General features: G+C 46.0%; 1 protein-coding gene across 1 annotated transcript; it reads left to right on the top strand.

Moving 5' to 3' along the window:
• The first annotated feature begins 4,156 nt into the window (after positions 1-4,156).
• On the top strand, positions 4,157-7,408 carry LOC129694394 (gonadotropin-releasing hormone II receptor-like). Its single transcript, XM_055631098.1, has 2 exons — positions 4,157-4,772; positions 7,131-7,408. The coding sequence occupies exons 1-2, from the start codon at positions 4,293-4,295 to the stop codon at positions 7,362-7,364; spliced, it is 714 nt and encodes a 237-aa protein (XP_055487073.1). The 5' UTR covers positions 4,157-4,292; the 3' UTR covers positions 7,365-7,408.
• Positions 7,409-19,338: the final 11,930 nt, after the last annotated feature.

Raw genomic sequence — 19,338 nt, 5'->3', positions numbered from 1 at the left:
CAGATAAGAACTGCTCCACAGAGTTTGGACATTCCACTTTCGGAACTGACATCTTGCAGCGGTTTCCTTATCACACAATGGTCCCTTCTTTCATAGCAGCTGCCTAACTCCCTAAATACTCCTGCTTAACTCCCATGCACAATTAAAGGAACCATATTATTTTATCTACCTAAAGGAAAAATATGAAACATGTGCTTCGGACTGTTTTACTCTGTATAAAAATGCTTGTACTTCTTTGTATTCCTTGAGAGGGGTGCTAGCAGGTGCTTGAGTGAACCACGGTCCACTCAAGTCTATGCGTCCTTCCTTCTCCCACCTTGATGTTTAGTATAGACTTTTGACTGAGGCTTGTGTCTTTGGAATTATTTTACAGTTTAAGTTTAAGTGACTTTCACTCGGCCCTTCGAGCCAGCACTGCCATTCAATGTGATCTTGGCTGATCATCCCCAATCAGTGCCAATAATGCCTAGCCCATGGGTGCAGAGACTTGTTAATATCAGAGTAAAACATCCCGATAATCTCAAAAAACACATAATTAAGTGTAGTGATCTCTCATTCATCACTAAGGACATAGAACAGTACAACAGTACAGGAACAGGCCTTAAATGGCATTCTATTCTATTCTATTCTATTCTATTCTATTCTTCTATTCTACTATTGGTGCTCAACATGATGCCAAATTAAATTAATCACAACTAATGGCATAAAGTCTAAAGGAACCATAGTGCAGCGGTAGAGTTGCTGCCTTACAGCGAATGCAGTGCTGGAGACCCGAGTTCGATCCTGACTACGGGTGCTGTCTCTCCGTTCTCCCCATGACATGCGTGGGTTTTCTCTGAGATCTTCGGTTTTCTCCCACACTCCAAAGACGTGCAGATTTGTAGGTTAATTGACTTGGTAAATGTGAAAATTGTCCCTAGTGGATATGGGATAGTGTTAATGTGCGGGGATCGCTGGTCGGTGCAGACCCGGTGGGCCAAAAGGGCCTGTTTCTGCGCTGTATCTCTAAACTAAACTAAAAACTGCATATGAGCTCTTCTACCGTTGCCTCCGCCTCACAGCGCACTTCCATGGGAAGGAGTCCTCACCCCCCCATTGATGACCCCTTTTCCCGTCTCCAACGCACCCCCTCTCCAACGCACCCCCTCCTCGTGGAACCCCCACTCGTGACCTTCCGGCTTTGGAACTCTTTATCCAAAACTGCCGTCGCAACGTCAACCGCCTCAACTTCTCCACTCCCCTGACTCACTCCAATCTCTCTCCCCCCCTGAACGCACTGCCATCGAATCACTCCGCAACAACCCAGATTGGGTTATCAAACCAGCCGACAAGGGAGGTGCCGTGGTAGTCTGGCGCGTCGATCTCTACAAAGCTGAGGCCACGCGCCAACTCTTGGTCACCTCCTCCTACTTACCCCTGGACCATGACCCCACTGATGAGCACCAGGCCACCATCTCTAGCACCATCACCAACTTCATCAACTCCCACGCCCTGCCCGACCGAGCCTCCAACCTCATCGTTCCCCAGCCCCGCACGGCCCGTTTTTACCTTCTCCCCAAAATCCACAAACCTGACTGTCCCGGTAGACCCATTGTCTCTGCCTGTTCGTGCCCCACCGAACTCATCTCCACATTCCTTGACTCCATACTATCCCCCTTGGTTAAATCCCTTCCTACCTATGTTCAAGACACCTCAGACACTCTCCGTCGTCTCCACGCATTCGATTCTCTAGGCCCTCACCCCCTCATCTTCACCATGGATGTCCAGTCACTCTACACCTCCATCCCCCACCACGATGGCCTCAAAGCCCTCCGGTTCTTCCTTGACCAGAGGAGCAACCTATACCCGGCCACTGACACTCTCCTCCGCCTAGCGGAGTTGGTCCTCACCCTCAACAACTTTACATTTGACTCCTCCCATTTCCTCCAAATCCAAGGCGTACCTATGGGCACACGCATGGGCCCCAGCTACGCCTGCCTCTTTGTCGGGTACATCGAACAATCCTTGTTCAATACATACCAGGGCCCCCATTCCCGACCTCTACCTCCGTTACATCGACAACTGCTTTGGTGCCACCTCCTGCACCTACACACAACTGACTGACTTCATCCACTTCACCACCAACTTCCATCCGGCACTCCAATACACCTGGACCATTTCCGACACTTCCCTACCATTCCTTGACCTCACCATCTCCATCGCAGGGGACAGACTTCTGACCGACATACACTACAAACCAACTGACTCCCATGGCTATCTGGACTACACTTCTTCTCACCCTGCTTCCTGTAAGGACTCCATCCCCTACTCCCAATTCCTCTGCCTATGCCGCATCTGCTCCCAGGATGAGGCATTCCACACCAGGGCATCTGAAATGTCCTCATCCTTCATGGAACGGGGGTTCCCCTCCTCCACCATAGATGAGGCTCGCACCAGGGTCTCTTCCATACCCCGCAACACTGCTCTCTCTCCCCATTCCCCCACTCGCAACAAGGGCAGAGTCCCCCTAGTCCTCACCTTTCACCCCACCAGCCGTCACATACAACAAATCATCCTCCGTCATTTCCGCCACCTCCAACGTGACCCCACCACTCGCCACATCTTCCCATCTCCCCCCATGTCTGCCTTCCGCAAAGACCGCTCCCTCCGCAACTCCCTTGTCAATTCTTCCCTTCCCTCCCATACCACCACCTTCCCGGGCACTTTCCGTTGCAACCGCAAGAAACGCAACACCTGTCCCTTTACCTCCCCCCTCGACTCCATTCAAGGACCCAAGTAGTCGTTCCAGGTGCGACAGAGGTTCACCTGTATCTCCTCCAACCTCATCTACTGCATCTGCTGCTCTAGATGTCAGCTGATTTACATCGGGGAGACTAAGTGGAGGTTGGGCGATCGTCTCGCCGAACACCTCCGCTCGGTCCGCAAGAACCTACCTGACCTCCCGGTGGCTCAGCAATTCAACTCCCCCTCCCATTCCCCATCCAACCTCTCTGTCCTGGGTCTCCTCCATTGCCAGAGTGAGCAACACCAGAAATTGGAGGAACAGCACCTTATATTCTGCTTGGGGAGTCTGCATCCTGCGGGCATGAACATTGAATTCTCCCAATTTTGTTAGCCCTTGCTGTCTCCTCCCCTTCTTCAGCCCTCGGGCTGTCTCCTCCCATCCCTCAGCCCTCGGGCTCCTCCTCCTCCTTTTTCCTTCCTTCTCCCCGCCACCCCCATCAGTCTGAAGAAGGGTTTCGGCCCGAAACGTTGCCTATTTCCTTCGCTCCATAGATGCTGCTGCACCCGCTGAGTTTCTCCAGCATTTTTGTGTACCCTAAAAACTGCATATGCTTGTTTAACCGGAAGGTAGACACAAAAACCTGGAGTGACAGTTTATAATCTCTCTGGTCCCTGTGGTTCATGAGTTAACCTAAATACCTCCTAAATATTGCTCTAGTATCTGTTTCCACCATTCCCTGGTACTCGAAAGTGTGTATATTTTCAAACTTCTGTACCTCTTGTCCGATGGGAGAGGGGAGAAGAGGGAGTGACTGCGCGAGACTGGTCCTTAATTTTGCTGCTGGCCTTGCCGAGGCAGTGTGAAGTTTAGTTTTACACACAAAATGCTGGAGTAACTCAGAGGGACAGGCAGCATTTTTGGAGAGAAGGAATGGGCGACGTTTCGAGTCAAGACCCTGCTTCAGACTGATGAAGTTTAGTTTAGTTTAGAAATACAGCATGGAAACAGGCCCTTCAGCCCATCGTGTCCGCGCCGACCAATGATCCCGTACACTAACACTATCCTACACACACTTGGGGCAATTTACAATCTTTACTGAAGTCAATTAACCAACAAGCCTTTACGACTTTGGAGTGTGGGGAGAAACTGGAGCATTCGGAGAAAACGCAGCGTGAGGTGTAGATGGAGTCCATGGAAGGGAGGTTGGTTTGTGTGATGGTCTGGGCTGCGTCCACAATTCACTGCAGTTTGTTGCTGTTGCTGTGATGCATCCCGATAAAAAGCTTTCTATGATGCATCTGTAGAAGTTGGTGGGAACTGTGTCGGCTCTGTGGGAATGTTTCAGCCCGGGTGGTGTCACATGGGGGGTGGGGTCTACAGGGATGAATGGGCGGAGAAATAGTTACTCTGGACATTGGAGCTTCAATTAAACCCGATCTCCAGCGGTCTCGCCCCCCTGAGTGCGGGTCCGTGTGTCGTTTGACGCCTTTCTCGGCTGTGGTCTGAGTTGATTCTCCTGTCAGTGCGGGTCGGGTCGGGTCTCTGCCCCAGGCCGGCTGTGCTCGGGATGCTGCCGGCTCTGTCCATCTGTAACGGCAGCTCCACCAACTGCAGCCGTTCACAGCTGTTGCTACCCAGCTTCTCCACGGCGTCGGCCATCAGAGTGCTGCTCACCCTGGCCATGGCCGGCATCTCCTCGTCTCTCAATGTGTACGTGTTACTGGGCGCGCTGCGGGCTCGCCGCTCACATATCCGCACATTACTGGTGAACCTGTGCGGTGCCGACCTGCTGGTCACCGCGTTGGTCATGCCCATGGATGCCTGCTGGAACTACACGGTGCAGTGGGCGGCCGGAGCCGCCGCTTGTAGACTCCTCATGTTCCTCAAACTCTTCGCCATGTACTCCTGCGCCCTCGTCACTCTCGTTATCAGCCTAGACCGCTACTGTGCCGTCGTCCGCCCGCTCTCTATCGGCCTGGCAGCCCGCAGGAACCGAGCCATGCTGGCCGCAGCCTGGATGTCCAGCGGAGTTCTGGCCGCTCCACAGGTACAGTGTGGCCCGGGGGATGGAGGTCTTCACTCAGGTGGGAGCGGGTGTCTGTCTAGTGGTCGTGCCACATGTACCGGCCCGCTCGGAGCTAGGTCTTGTGTGGAGGTGGTGTCATTGAGAGACCTAAATGCAGGAGAGGATTGTCCATATCAATCGCTGCCTCTGCGGGAGAGCTGATAGATGCCTGAACATTGGGAGAGGAGATGTAGACACAGACACAGCCCTTCCTACGTGGGTTAGAAGCGAGAGACTGGTTAACTTAGAACTGTACAGATACAGGCCCTTTGCCCCACAAGGTCTGTGGCGAACATGATGCCAAGTTAAACTGCTCTCATCTCCATATACCCCCTCCTTTCCCTGCACTCCCATTTGCTTATCTAAAAGTCTCTAAAACATCTTTATTTAATCTGCTTCCACCTCCGGTACATTCCAGCCAATTGTGATGTAGTCAGCAAATTTACTCACTAACCCATCTACATTTACACCTAGATCATATCTATCTATCATATCTATCTATCTATCTATCTATCTATCTATCTATCTATCTATCTATCTATCTATCTATCTATCTATCTATCTATCTATCTATCTATCTATCTATCTATTATTAAAAACTCTGTAGCTGCTGGCTGGCTGTGTTTCTGCCTGACTTGTGGGTGCCAGCCTTTGATTTGTTGCTACGCCAACACCAGACCCACAAACGACCAGATGTTTTCCATGTTGGTAGAGATTTCACTTTTCATTCCAAGTATCCACTCCTCATTAAATTTCGTCGTGTTTCTGTACACATTTTTAATAAAATCCTTCTTCCCCCCCCTCCCCCCACTCACTCATTTTGTCGCCTCCTGCTGGTCAGCGACCACAATGGCTGCTGGCGCCCGCCTCTCTCCTCAAAGATACCATTTAAAAACAGCTGCACTGCTGAGTGATCGAATCTTTAGTTGGAGGACCACGTCTCCAGTGCGGGCTACGGGTAGGGAACGGCTGCATTGGGGGAGTAGACCCAACGGGTCTGCACTTGGTCTAGTATATATATATATTTATATTTATATATATATACATGTGTTGCACATTCAAATCGAGGTTTAATAAATAAAACCATGCAGCGTACAGGGAAAATATGAAGCTACATTTTTATCAAACACTGTTTAACACTCAGTGGGAAAAACTGTACCGTTCTGAACATGAAATGCAGGGAAGGATTTCTAAGCTTAAAATGGACCCAAGTGATTTATCACCATCATACTAGCATAAGCAGAAATATAATTGTGCTAAGTAAAAAAGGAGAAAAAATTCACTGGGTGGAAATGGCAACGACCAGAATGCACGGCTTTAAGGTGAGAGGGGCAAAGTGTAAAGGAGATGTGCGGGGCAAGTGTTTTTACACAGAGGGTAGTGGGGGCATGGGACATGCTGCCAGGGGTGGTGGTGGAGGCAGATACGATAAGAGGCTTTTAGACAGATACATGGTTATGCATGGGATATGGATCATTAGTAGGCAGAGGAGATTAGTTTAATTTAGCATTGGATAGAGTGGATGTGGAGAGGATGTTTCCACTAATGGGAATGGCAATGAATTTAATTAGTCTCAGAATTAAAGGACGTTGTTTTAGGTAGGAGATGAGGAGAAATTTATTTCTTTAGAGGGTGGTGAATCTGTGGAATTCATTGCCATAGAAGGCTGTGGAGGCCAAGTCAATGGACATTTTTACGGCAGAGATAGATAGATTATTGATTCGTACAGGTGTTAGAGGTTATGGGTAGAAGGCAGGAGAATGGGGTTGAGAGGGAGAGGTAGATCAGCCATGATTGAATGGCAGAGTAGACCTGATGGGCCCAATGTCCTAATTCTGTTCCTTATGACCATCCTATTCAGCACAAACATTGAGCCGAAGGACCTGTTACTGTTATATGTTCTATGTTCAAACTAGCAAGGACATTGTTAAGCACATTTATGCTTAATTAGCAAAGGAGACAAATGTGAGCTCTGTTTTTTGTGGTTATGAGGAATGCTGTCAGTAAGGATGGGAGTTTCATAAAGGTATTGGTGCAATGCACACCAGTAAAGAGTAGGGACTGATTAAATGAATAGTTTTTACAAAGAGTCATTGAAGGTACAATTTGTAATGTATTCATACATATTCACGTGTATGTTAATGAGTTGGTGTTCAATATAAGCAGGGAATGTTGGGCAATAAATCTCTCTCTCGTGATCCAGGCAACCAGTGCGTAAGTCTTGCTCTTCATGCAACACAATTAACATGAAAGACCTATCTCTACACTGTTAGAATTTAGGATTCAATTGTGTTCATCGCTAAAGTTGTAAACATTAACACAATGTAATTTGTGTTGCAGCTTGTCCTTTTCCGCACAGTCTCCATTTCCGTGCCCGCTCCATTCACCCAGTGCGTGACTCACGGCAGCTTCCCTCAACCCTGGCACGAGACGCTCTACTTCCTCTTCACCTTCCTCTGGCTCTTCCTGCTGCCCCTCATAATCATGGTCTTCTGTTATGCCAGCATTTTCATAACAATCACAAGGAAAACCATTCTAAATGGAAAATGTAGGTATTTACTTGCTCCCTACTGACCTACCAACAATAATATATTGATGCAATTCTACAATTTAAGTTCGCAAATCGTTTAGATGTTCTTGTGATAGTCCATGATGGCACTTGTACATGCTTGTACATGCTTCTATACACTTGTACACGCATGTATGTGCTTCTATACACTTGTACACATGTGTACACACTTCTATACACTTGTACACACTTGTACATGCTTCTATATACTTGTACATGTTTGTACATGCTTCGATACACTTGTACACGCATGTACGTGCTTCTATACACTTGTACATTAACTGTACACACTTCTATACACTTGTACACACTTGTACATGCTTGTACACACTTCTATACACTTGTATGCGCTTGTACATGCTTGTACACGCTTGTACATTCCAAGAAGTAAGCTCTCAAGTATTCTTTTGATTATGGAAGTTTAAATTGATTAAAATTGTGAAGAAATCAGAAGGTGCGATGAATATTTGGGTGTCACGGTGGCACAGTGGTAGAGTTACTACCTCACAGTGCCAGAGACTCGGGGTTGATCCAGAATGCGGTCTGGATTAGATGGTTTCAGCGACAGAGAGAGGTTGGATAGACTTGGATTGTTATTTCGGGAATGTAGAAGTTTGAGGGGAGGTCAGAGCATTGTTCCCATGGTAGAAATGTCCAACACTAGAGGCCATAGCTATAGGGTGAGAGTCTAGTGGAGATGTGGGGAACAGGATTTTGTTTATATAGAGTGGTGGGTGCCTGGAATGCACTGCCAGGGCGGTTGGAGGAGGCTGATACGATAGTGGTGTTTAACAAGTATTTAGATAGTCATGTGGAAGGGCAGGGAATAGAAGGAATTGCATCCTGTACAGGCCAATGAGATCAAGTTAACGTCATCATATTTAGTGCAAACATTGTGGGCCAAAGGGCCTGTTCCTGTGATGTACTATTCTGTGGTCTTTACCCAACCTCTACTTATAGCTAATACCCCCTAATGCAGGCATCATTGTGGCAAACCTCTTCTGCATCCTCTCTATTTGTTCTTTAAATGGCATGACTAGAACTGCATGCAATACTCAATGTATATAATTGAAATCCTATAAAGCTTCAGCATGACTTCCTGACCCTACTAATGAAAGCAAGCAAACCATGTGCCATCTATATTACTAAATCTGTGATCTTGACTGCTTTTGGCCCACTGTGCTGCGATTTCCGACAGAACTCCGCCACCTACGGCCGTAATTTTTGGCCACCTCGCTCAGAGACCCCCTCCGCCTTACGGGTGTGGAGGATTTTTCCCATCTATGACAAATCAGAGAGATATTAATGTTTTAAAAAAAATCACCCTTCTCTCTGCTGCCCCTGATGGAGGGAAGGGGAGGGACTATAAAACCAGGAAGTGGTGTGCCTCACTCAATCTCTGCAAGATGGATGAAGTCAAGGGTCACGTCTCTCTGAGCTCTTAATAACACTGAACAAATGTCTACACAACTGTGAGTAACCTTAATGTGGTTTGAAAATGAAAATATGGTTTGTTTGAAGTAAAAAGGCATTGCCTGCAAATGGTTGTTTGGGTGCTTTGGCTTGAAGTTGAAAGGCACTAGTTTGGGTGCTTTGGCTTGAAGTTGCACTACTTATAGTGGCTTGGGTGCTTTGGCTTGAAGTTGAAAGGCACTACTTACTGAAAATGGTGGCTTGAGAGCTTTGGCTTGAAGTTGAAAGGCACTACTTACTGCAAATGGTGGTTTGGGAGCTTTGGCTTGAAGTTGAAAGGCACTACTTACTGCAAATTGTGCATGGGTGCTTTGGCTTGAAGTTGAAAGGCACTACTTACTGCAAATGGTGGTGGGTGGTTTGGCTTGAAGTTGAAAGGCACATCTTACTGCAAATGGTGGCTTGGGTGCTTTGGCTTGAAGTTGAAAGGCACTACTTACTGCAAAAGGTGGCTTGGGTACTTTGACATGAAGTTGAAAGGCACTGCTTACTGCAAATGGTGGCATGAAGTTGAAAGGCACTACCTACTGCAAATGGTGGCCTGGGTGCTTTGGCTTGATGTTGAAAGGTACTAACTGCAAATAATTGCTTGGGTGATTCGGCTTGAAGTTGAAAGGCACTTACTGCAAATGGTGGCTTGGGTGCTTTGGCTTGAAGTTTAAAAAAATCACCATTCTCTCTGCTGCCCCTGCTGGAGGGAGGGGGAGGGACTATAAAACCTGGAAGTGGTGTGCTTCACTCAGTCTGCAAGATGGATGAAGCCAAGGGTCACGGCTCTCTGAGCTCTGAATAACACTGAACAATGTCTACACAACTGTGAGTACCCTTAATGTGGTTTGAAAATGAAAATATGGTTTGTTTGAAGTAAAAAGGCACTGCCTGCAAATGGTTGTTTGGGTGCTTTGGCTTGAAGTTGAAAGGCACTCCTTACTGCAAATGGTGGCTTGGGTGCTTTGGCTTGAAGTTGAAAGGCACTACTTACTGCAAATAGTGGCATGAAGTTGAAAGGCACTACTTACTGCAAATTGTGGCTTGGGTGCTTTGGCTTGAAGTTGAAAGGCACTTCTTACTGCAAATGATGGCATGACGTTGAAAGGCACTACTTACTGCAAATGATGGCATGACGTTGAAAGGCACTACTTACTGCAAATGATGGCATGACGTTGAAAGCACTACTTACTGCAAATGGTGGCTTTGGTGCTTTGGCTTGAAGTTGAAAGGCACTACTTACTGCAAATGATGACGGGTGATTTTGCTTGAAGTTGAAAGACACTTCTTACTGCAAATGGTGGCATGAAGTTGAAAGGCACTACTTACTGCAAATTGTGACTTGGGTGCTTTGGCGTGAAGTTGAAAGGCACTACTTACTGCAAATGGTGGCTTCGGTGCTTTGGCTTGAAGTTGAAAGGCACTACTTACTGCAAATGGTGGCATGAAGTTGAAAGACACTCCTTACCCAAAATGATGTATTGGGTGCTTTGGCTTAAAGTTGAAAGGCACTATTTACTGCAAATTGTGGCTTGGGTGCTTTGGGTTGAAGTTGAAATGCACTACTTCCTGCTGGAGGAAGGGGGAGGGACTATAAAACCAGGAAGTGGTGTGCCTTACTCAGTCTCTGCAAGATGGATGAAGCCAAAGGGGCACGTCTCTCTGAGCTCTGAATAACACTGAACACATGTCTACTCAACTGTGAGTCCCCCTAATGTAGTTTGAAAATGAAAATATATTTTGTTTGAAGTAAAAAGGCACTGCCAGCAAATGTTTGTTTGGGTGCTTTGGCAAAGTTGAAAGACACTACTTACTGCAAATGGTGGCTTAGGTGCTTTGGCTTGAAGTTGAAATGCACTACTTACTGAAAATGGTGGCTTGGGTGCTTTGGATTGAAGTTAAAAGGCACTACTGCAAATGCACTGCTGTTTGCACTGTATATTGATTTTAGATAAAACGTTACCACTTATGGCTGTGATTTTTAGCCATCTTACTCAGTCCCCCTCTGCTCAGCAGGCGCAGAGAATTCTTCCCATCAATGAAACATAAAAGTGTTATTAGAGTTTAAAAAATGTTGAGAATCTCTCTCTTGTCAATCACGCCATGAAGGCCACACCTTTTCGAGGGGGATGTGTTATAAAACCCGGAAGTGTGTGTGTGGCTCAGTCTCTGCATGATGGGGGAGGGAGAGGTCACGACTCTGTCTGAGCTGTGAATCAACTGAACATAATGAATGACTACTGAACTGTGAGTTTGGTGTTTTGTGTGTTTTTTTGGTGATTTCACCCTGCATGAAATTGCATGAAGCTGCATTTGAATTTAGTGGCCTTGGATCCAGCTTGAAGTGGTGTGAAACTGCACTTGAATTTGGTGGCCTTGCACCCTGCTTGAAGTGATATGAAACTGCACTAGAATTTGGTGGCCTTGCACCCTGCTCGGTGGTTGGAAACTGCACTTGAATTTGGTGGCCTTGCACCCTGCTTGAAGTGGTAGGAAACGGCACTTGAATTTGGTGTCCTTGCACCCTGCTTGAAGTGGTAAGAAACTGCACTTGAATTTGGTGGCCTTGCATCCTGCTTGAAATGGAATTTCAAGGAATAGCCATGAGTCAACTGCCAGCCTACCAGCCGTGAGTGAGCTGCCAGCAGATCATGCTTGAGGGGCTGAGCTGCCACCCCAAGAACCTATACCAGTGCTCCAGAACCCCCCCCCCCCCCCCACTGGCCAACAATATTGGAATTGGTGGAGCGGCGGAATATTGCGTCGGGGGACCAGCCCTCCGTGTGAACATGGGACCCAACGGGTCCCACTTAGTCTAGTATAACATAGAAGCATGCACTGTAATGCCCCTGTCCCACTTAGGAATCCTGAACGGAAACCTATGGAGACTTTGCGCCCACCCAAGGTTTCCGTGCGGTTCCCAGAGGTTTTTGACAGTACCCTAACTGCTTCCACTGCCTGCAACCTCCGGCAACCACCTGCAGCCTCCGGGAACCGCACGGAAACCTTGGTTGGGGCGATAAGTCTCCAGAGGTTTCCGTTCAGGTTTCCTAAGTGGGACAGGGGCATTACATTCTGTTGAACTAGTGTGAATGGGTGATCGGCAGTCGATGTGCACTTGGTGAGCCACTGGGCCAGTTCCAATGCTGTATCTCATGGTTGAACTCGACTAAACTGAACTGATTCTCTCGCAATCACAACCACAATAATACTTTATTGGCCAAGTATGTTTTGCAACACGAAAGGAATTTCATTTTCCAAGTCAGTCATACCAATAAAAAGCAACGGAACACACAAAACACATTTTACCATAAACATCCACCTCGGTGACTCCTCCACATTCCTCGCTGTGATGGAAGGTGAAAAAAAGCTCAAATCTCTTCCCTTCTTCGTTCTTCGGTGGTCAGGTCCTCAAGCCTTCCTTTGACAGGACGATCTTGACTCCCTTTGAGGCTGGACATATTGGTTATCTTGTATTTTGTTTTTCTAGTGTTCTTGAAAGATGCTGATTGGAGGTGCAGCAAGAACTATGTTCCCAAGGTGCGGGTGAAGACCCTGAAGCTGTCTATTGTCCTTGTCAGCACCTTCATCATTTGCTGGACTCCGTATTACATCCTGGGATTCTGGTACAACTTTTTCCCAGCCATGATAAACAAGAAGGAGCTTCCTGAATCCATCAACCATGCACTCTTTACCTTTGGGATGCTCAACAGTTTCATTGACCCAGTCGTTTGTCGTATAGGCTACTTCAGGCCAAGGGGCAGCTGACCAAACAAACGTGTCTGACATTGGACTGAGCAAATGTGAAGTAACGGAAGCTCATAGGAGCAGAATTAGGCCATTTGGCCCAACAAGTTTCTCTAGCATTTTTGTGTACCTTGTGATTATAATGTGTTTTAGTTGGAGTCATAGATTGATGCAGCACACAAACAGGCCCTTCAGCCCAAAACGTCATGCCGACCAACATGCCCCATCTACACTAGTGCCATTGGCCAATGACTGACCCATATCCCACTAAACATTTCCTATCCATGTACCTGTCCAAATGTATTTAATTGCTGTTACAGTACCTGCCTCAACCACCCACTCTGGCATATATACCCACCATCCTATCATGGATAAAAAGCATGCACACTTCCCATTAAATCTTTCTTCTCCCACCTATATGTAGGTAAATCTAAAACTAGCTGACAAGGAAATGTTGCTCAATGGAAGATATTGTCCATCTGTGGCCACACATCCCTTCACTCTACAATTACAGTTCAATTGACACTCCGTCCACTTTTCATAACTTTGCAAGATTTGCATTTTATGCCAAAAAGAGCCTAACTGTAGTTACAGTAAATATGCAGTGAGTTTTGTGCCAGAATATAAAGTGGAATTAATATGACATAGGTGGCACTGGGAAACAACAGATGTAATGTTGTGAAAACAACAACTCACTTTCATTAAAATCTGCAAAGGTATTAACAGATTTAAAGTCCGTGCACTTAATGTGAGTGTAATCAAGTGAAGCTTATTTAACTAGGTCAGTTTCACGAGGAGAGCTGGAGAGGCTAAGTGACTCATTTCAATCCCGTTAATTATGGGTGGCTTTAAATCTCTTATTTGTTGAGCATTTCAAAAGTCTTGATCCTTCAGATCAAAAATCTGCCTGAATGATTGAGAACAAAGAACAGTACAACACAGGAACAGGCCCTTCGGCCCACAATGTCCCTGCCAAACATGCTGGCAAGAACTAACCTCCTCTGTCTGCACATCCTCCATTCCAAGCCTGTCCATGTGCCTGTACACGTCTCTTAAATGTCACGCTTGTAACGGCCTCCACCAGCACCCCTGGCACACACCATTCTGTAAAAGCAAAGGGCGGTCACGGTGGTGCAGCGGTAGAGTTGCTGCCTCACAGAGCCGGAGACCTGGGTTTGATCCTGACTACGGGGGCTGGCTGTGCGGATTTTGTACGTTCTCCCCGTGACCTGCATGGGTTTTCTCCAAGATCTTCGGTTTCCTCCCACACTCCAAAGGTGTGCAGGTTTGTAGGTAAATTGGCCTGGTGAATGTAAAAAATTGTCCCTAGTGTTAGTGTGCGGGGATCACTGGTTGGCGTGGACACGGTGGGCTGAAGGGCCTGTTTCCGCGCTGTATCTCTAAACTAAGCTAAAACCTGCCCTGCACACCTACAAAGTTTCCCACTTTCCCCTTACAGCTCTGCCCTGTAGTCTTTGAAATTTCAATCCTTGGAAAAATGTTCTGTGTGTCTACTAAAGCTTTTCACTGTATCTCGCTCGGTACACGTGGCAATAAACTAAACTAGACCTTATTTATGTCTCTCATCATTTTATATATTTCTATCAGGCCTCCCCTCAGCCTCTAAAGCTCCAGGGAAAACAATCCAAGTTTGTCTAACCTCTCTTTATAGCAAACACCCTTTAATTCAGGCAGCATTTACATAAATCTCTTCTGGACCCTCACTAAATCCTGCACATCCTTCCATTCATGGGACAACCTGAACTGCATTCAATTTTCCCAATGTCACTCACCAAAGTCCTGCTGCAATATGACCTGTGAATATTTATACTCACTGAAGGCAAACAACTCATAATTTGAAGCTCTCCTCCCTCCATAGATGCTGCCTCACCCGCTGAGTTTCTCCAGCATTTTTGTCTACCTTCGATTTTTCTAGCATCTGCAGTTCCTCCTTAACAATTTTGTCCACTCCACTGTGAAATCTCCTCAAGGTATGCCTACTTTGAAGAAGTTCTCCTCCTCTCTCCATAGATGCTGCCTCACCCGCTGAGTTTCTCCAGCATTGTTGTCTACCATATACTTCTTTACCTCTATTTGTATTTCCTGTTTCAAGTGCAGTAGATATCCCTTCATAGTCACAGGTTCATAGCGTGGAAACAGGCCCTTCGGACCAACTTGCCCACACCCACCAACATGCCCCATCTACACTAGTCCCACCTGCCTGCGTTTAGCCCATTTCTCTCTAAACCTGTCCTATCCATGCATCTATCTAAATGATTCTTGAACATTGCAATAGTCCCTGCCTCAACTACCTCCTCTGGCAGCTTGTTCCATACACCCACCACCCTTTGTGTGAAAAAGTTACGCCACAGGTTCCAATTAAATCTTTCCCTCTTCACCTTAAACCTAGATCCACTAGTCACCTACTCTGGGAAAGAGACTTTGTGGGATGAACTTGTAGAGGTGAAAGAGTCATAGTCATAGATTGATACATTGTGGAAACAGGCCCTTTGGCTCTGTTGCGGGGAAAGACTTGACTCTACCCGATCTATTCCTCTCATGACTGTCAGAACTGAACACAATACTCTAAATGCGGTCTCACCAACGTCTTATACAACTGCAACATGACCTTCCAACTTCTATACTCAATACTCTGACTGAAGGCCAAAGTGCCAAAAACCTTTTTACCACCTTATCTACCTGCAACTCCACCTTCAAGGAACTATACGCCTATACTATTCTATGTTTAACATTTTAATTTGGAGTATAGTCCGTATCTAGAATAATCTGCCACAAGAAACTATAGAAGCAGATACAGGGATTACTTTTAAAAGACGTTTAGGTCTGTACATCAATTGGAATCGTTTTAATGTCAATGGACCAAATAAAGACAAATCAGACATTCCCATATGGCAAATTATTTGGCGTGGCCACAGTGGGACTTGACTCTGAATCTATGTTAGTACCAGTGTCCATGTTAGTACCAGTGTCCATGTTAGTACTTGTGTCCATGTTAGTACTTGTGTCCATGTTAGTACCTGTGTACATGTTAGTACCAGTGTCCATGTTAGTACCAGTGTCCATGTTAGTACCAGTGTCCATGTTAGTACCAGTGTCCATGTTAGTACCAGTGTCCATGTTAGTACCTGTGTACATGTTAGTACCAGTGTCCATGTTAGTACCTGTGTACATGTTAGTATCAGTGTGTATGTCAGTACATGTCTATGTTAGTACTAGTGTCCATGTTAGTATCAGTGTCCATGTTTGTACTTGTGTCAATGTTAGTAGTGTGAATGTTAGTACTTGTGTCCATGTTAGTAACAGTGTGCATGTTAGTACTTGTGTGTATGTTAGTACCAGTGTGAATGTTAATACTTGCGTCCATGTTAATAACAGTGTCTATGTTAGTACCAGTGTCCATGTTAGTACTTGTGTGTATGTTAGTACTTGTGTCTATGTTAGTACCAGTGTCCATGGTAGTATCAGTGTGTATGTTAATACCAGTGTGTATGTTAGTACCAGTGCGCATGGTAGTATCAGTGTGTATGTTAGTACCAGTGTGTGTGTTAGTACTTGTGTCTATGTTAGCACTTGTGTCCATGTTAGTACTTGTGTCCATGTTAGTACCAGTGTGCATGTTAGTACCAGTGTCCATGTTAGTACCATGTCCATGTTAGTACTTGTGTCCATGTTAGTACCAGTGTGTATGTTAGTACTTGTGTCCATGTTAGTACTTGTGTCCATGTTAGTACCAGTGTGTATGTTAGTACCAGTGTGTATGTTAGTACCTGTGTCCATGTTAGTACCAGTGTGTATGTTAGTACCAGTGTGTATGTTAGTACCTGTGTCCATGTTAGTACTTGTGTCCATGTTAGTACTTGTGTCCATGTTAGTACCTGTGTCTATGTTAGTACCAGTGTCCATGTTAGTACCAGTGTCCATGTTAGTATCAGTGTCTATGTTAGTACCAGTGTGTATGTTAGTACCAGTGTGTATGTTAGTAGTTGTGTCCATGTTAGTATCAGTGTCCATGTTAGTACCAGTGTCTATGTTAATACCAGTGTCCATGTTAGTACTTGTGTACATGTTAGTATCAGTGTGCATGTTAGTACCAGACTGAATGTTAGTACTTGTGTCGATGTTAGTACTTGTGTCTATGTTAGTATCAGTGTTATAGTACCAGTGTGCATGTTAGTACCAGTGTGCATGTTAGTACCTGTGTGCATGTTAGTACCTATGTGCATGTTAGTAACAGTGTGCATGTTAGTAACAGTGTGCATGTTAGTAACAGTGTGCATGTTAGTAACAGTGTGCATGTTAGTACCAGTGTGCATGTTAGTACCAGTGTGCATGTTAGTACCAGTGTGCATGTTAGTACCAGTGTGCATGTTAGTACCAGTGTGCATGTTAGTACCAGTGTGCATGTTAGTACCAGTGTGCATGTTAGTACCAGTGTGCATGTTAGTACCAGTGTGTTAGTACCATGTTAGTACCAGTGTTCATGTTAGTACCAGTGTGCATGTTAGTACCAGTGTGCATGTTAGTACCAGTGTGTATGTTAGTACCAGTGTGCATGTTAGTACCAGTGTGCATGTTAGCACCAGTGTGCATGTTAGCACCAGTGTCCATGTTAGCACCAGTGTGCATGTTAGCACCAGTGTCCATGTTAGTACCAGTGTGCATGTTAGTACCAGTGTGCATGTTAGTACCAGTGTCCATGTTAGTACCAGTGTGCATGTTAGTACCAGTGTGCATGTTAGTACCAGTGTGCATGTTAGTACCAGTGTGCATGTCAGTACTTGTTTGCATGTTAGTACCTGTTTGCATGTTAGTACCAGTGTGCATGTTAGTACTTGTGTCCATTTTAGTAACAGTGTGCATGTTAGTACCAGTGTGTATGTTAGTACCAGTGTGTATGTTAATACCAGTGTGTATGTTAGTACTTGTGTCCATGTTAGGACCAGTGTGCATGTTAGTCGTCATCGCTATCGTTGAAAATATTAGCGACGCAGTGGCGCTGGTTTCCGATGGGAACGGTGACGTACGCACCACACATCTCTGTCCTCCAGTTCCTGCGGACTTCCACCATTTGAAATGTAGGATTTTGGTGTGTGTACTTTATCATCATTCCTTACAATGTTGTGTACAACAGTGATCGTAACGTCTACTGAAGTTTGGATGGCCATTGGCTCGCTAGGAGCTCATCCACCCTTTGACAGGTCTTGTTTTTGGTCCTGCTGGGGGTCCACAGCCCCCTCCTCACCTGGCAAACCAGGTGGGGGAGACGGTTTAGTCACCGACTATCCGACCATGGAGCAGGTAGCACGGGATTACATGGTACCCATGGTGGGGGGGAACTAATACCAGTGTGTATGTTAGTATGAGTGTCCATGTTAGTACCAGTGTCCGTGTGCGGATGGGGCATCGAAGGACGAGAAGGCAAAGTGAAGAAGTGGAAGCCAAGATACCGAATGGACGCGACGTTGAAAAGCCAGATAATGGACATGACGTCTCCGGGGATGGGATTTGTCTGAGATTGTCAGCGATTGGTCCAGACCCCTTGTCCGCCACATCACTGGCTCGGGGGAGACGGGATGGTGGGGGGTATTTCTAATTTTCCTTCGCCTCTTTTGGACTTTCCTGAATATAAAATAAACCCTGTGTGATTGGAATTTTCGATTGATTTAACAAAATGATAATCCAAATTGGTTCCATAGAAACATCACGATTCCTTCTATCCGGGGATGCTGCCTGTCCCGGCTGAGTTACTCCAGCATTTTGAGTCCTTTTCTCAGATCAGCCCTGCAACCTGGAACTTTGGGTGCAATGCTGGAGAGTGAAGGCTGAGAGGAGATTTGGTTCAAAATCATCGCGGGCGGAGGGATTAAGGTGGAACGGGTTGCACCGGAGTTTGGGCTTTGATCTAATGTTTTGATTTCATTGCACAGTATTTTTTCTTTTTATTGTCTTGTACAATTTATGAATAATTTATGTTTTTGTGTGTTGTCTATGTGTGCCTGCGATGCTGCTGCAAGCAAGATTTTGCATTGTTCCTGTACCCCACTACACTTACACATCTGAAAATAAACTAGACTTGAGAACTGGAGACCATGGACTTTAAGTCGTTGCCGAAAGAAACAGGGATGTCGTGAAGAGAACACAGTTAATTAGTAACTAGGATCTGAATCCAAAGCCTGACGGGGTAGAAGGAGCTTTAATCGTGTTTTTATCTGCGATTTGGTAAACATCTGAACTGAAACAGGTTACGGGAGATACATAAACAATGGCAGTAAATCAACTGCTCTTTCAGAAAGCTTATGAGCAGCAGACACTCCACCTCCCCCATCCCACCATCAGTCCAAACCAGTTACATAATTCCATACAACGCCACCACGGGGTCTATATTCCACAGAGATACAAAGAGTACTTGTGAATAGACACAAAATGCTGGAGTAACTGAGCGGGACAGGCAACGACCCTGGAGAGAAGGAATGGGTGACGTTTCAGGTCAAGACCCTTCTTCAGACTGAACTGAAATCTTGTTGGTGAGAACACTTGTAATTGGGTGAGGAAGAGTCTCTACCCGAAATGTCACCCATTCCTTCTATCCAGGGATGCTGCCTGTCCTGCTGAGTTACTCCAGCTTTTTGTGTCTATCTTGTGTGAATTTGTGGAATTCCCTGCCACAGAGGGCAGTGGAGGCCAAATCACTGGATGGATTTAAGAGAGAGTTAGATAGAGCTCTAGGGGCTAGTGGAGTCAAGGGATATG

This window comes from Leucoraja erinacea, chromosome 3 (assembly GCF_028641065.1).
Source record: "Leucoraja erinacea ecotype New England chromosome 3, Leri_hhj_1, whole genome shotgun sequence".
Lineage (NCBI taxonomy): Eukaryota > Metazoa > Chordata > Chondrichthyes > Rajiformes > Rajidae > Leucoraja > Leucoraja erinaceus.
Note: the sequence above shows the minus strand (reverse complement) of the source record. Positions and strands in the feature narration are given on the sequence as shown.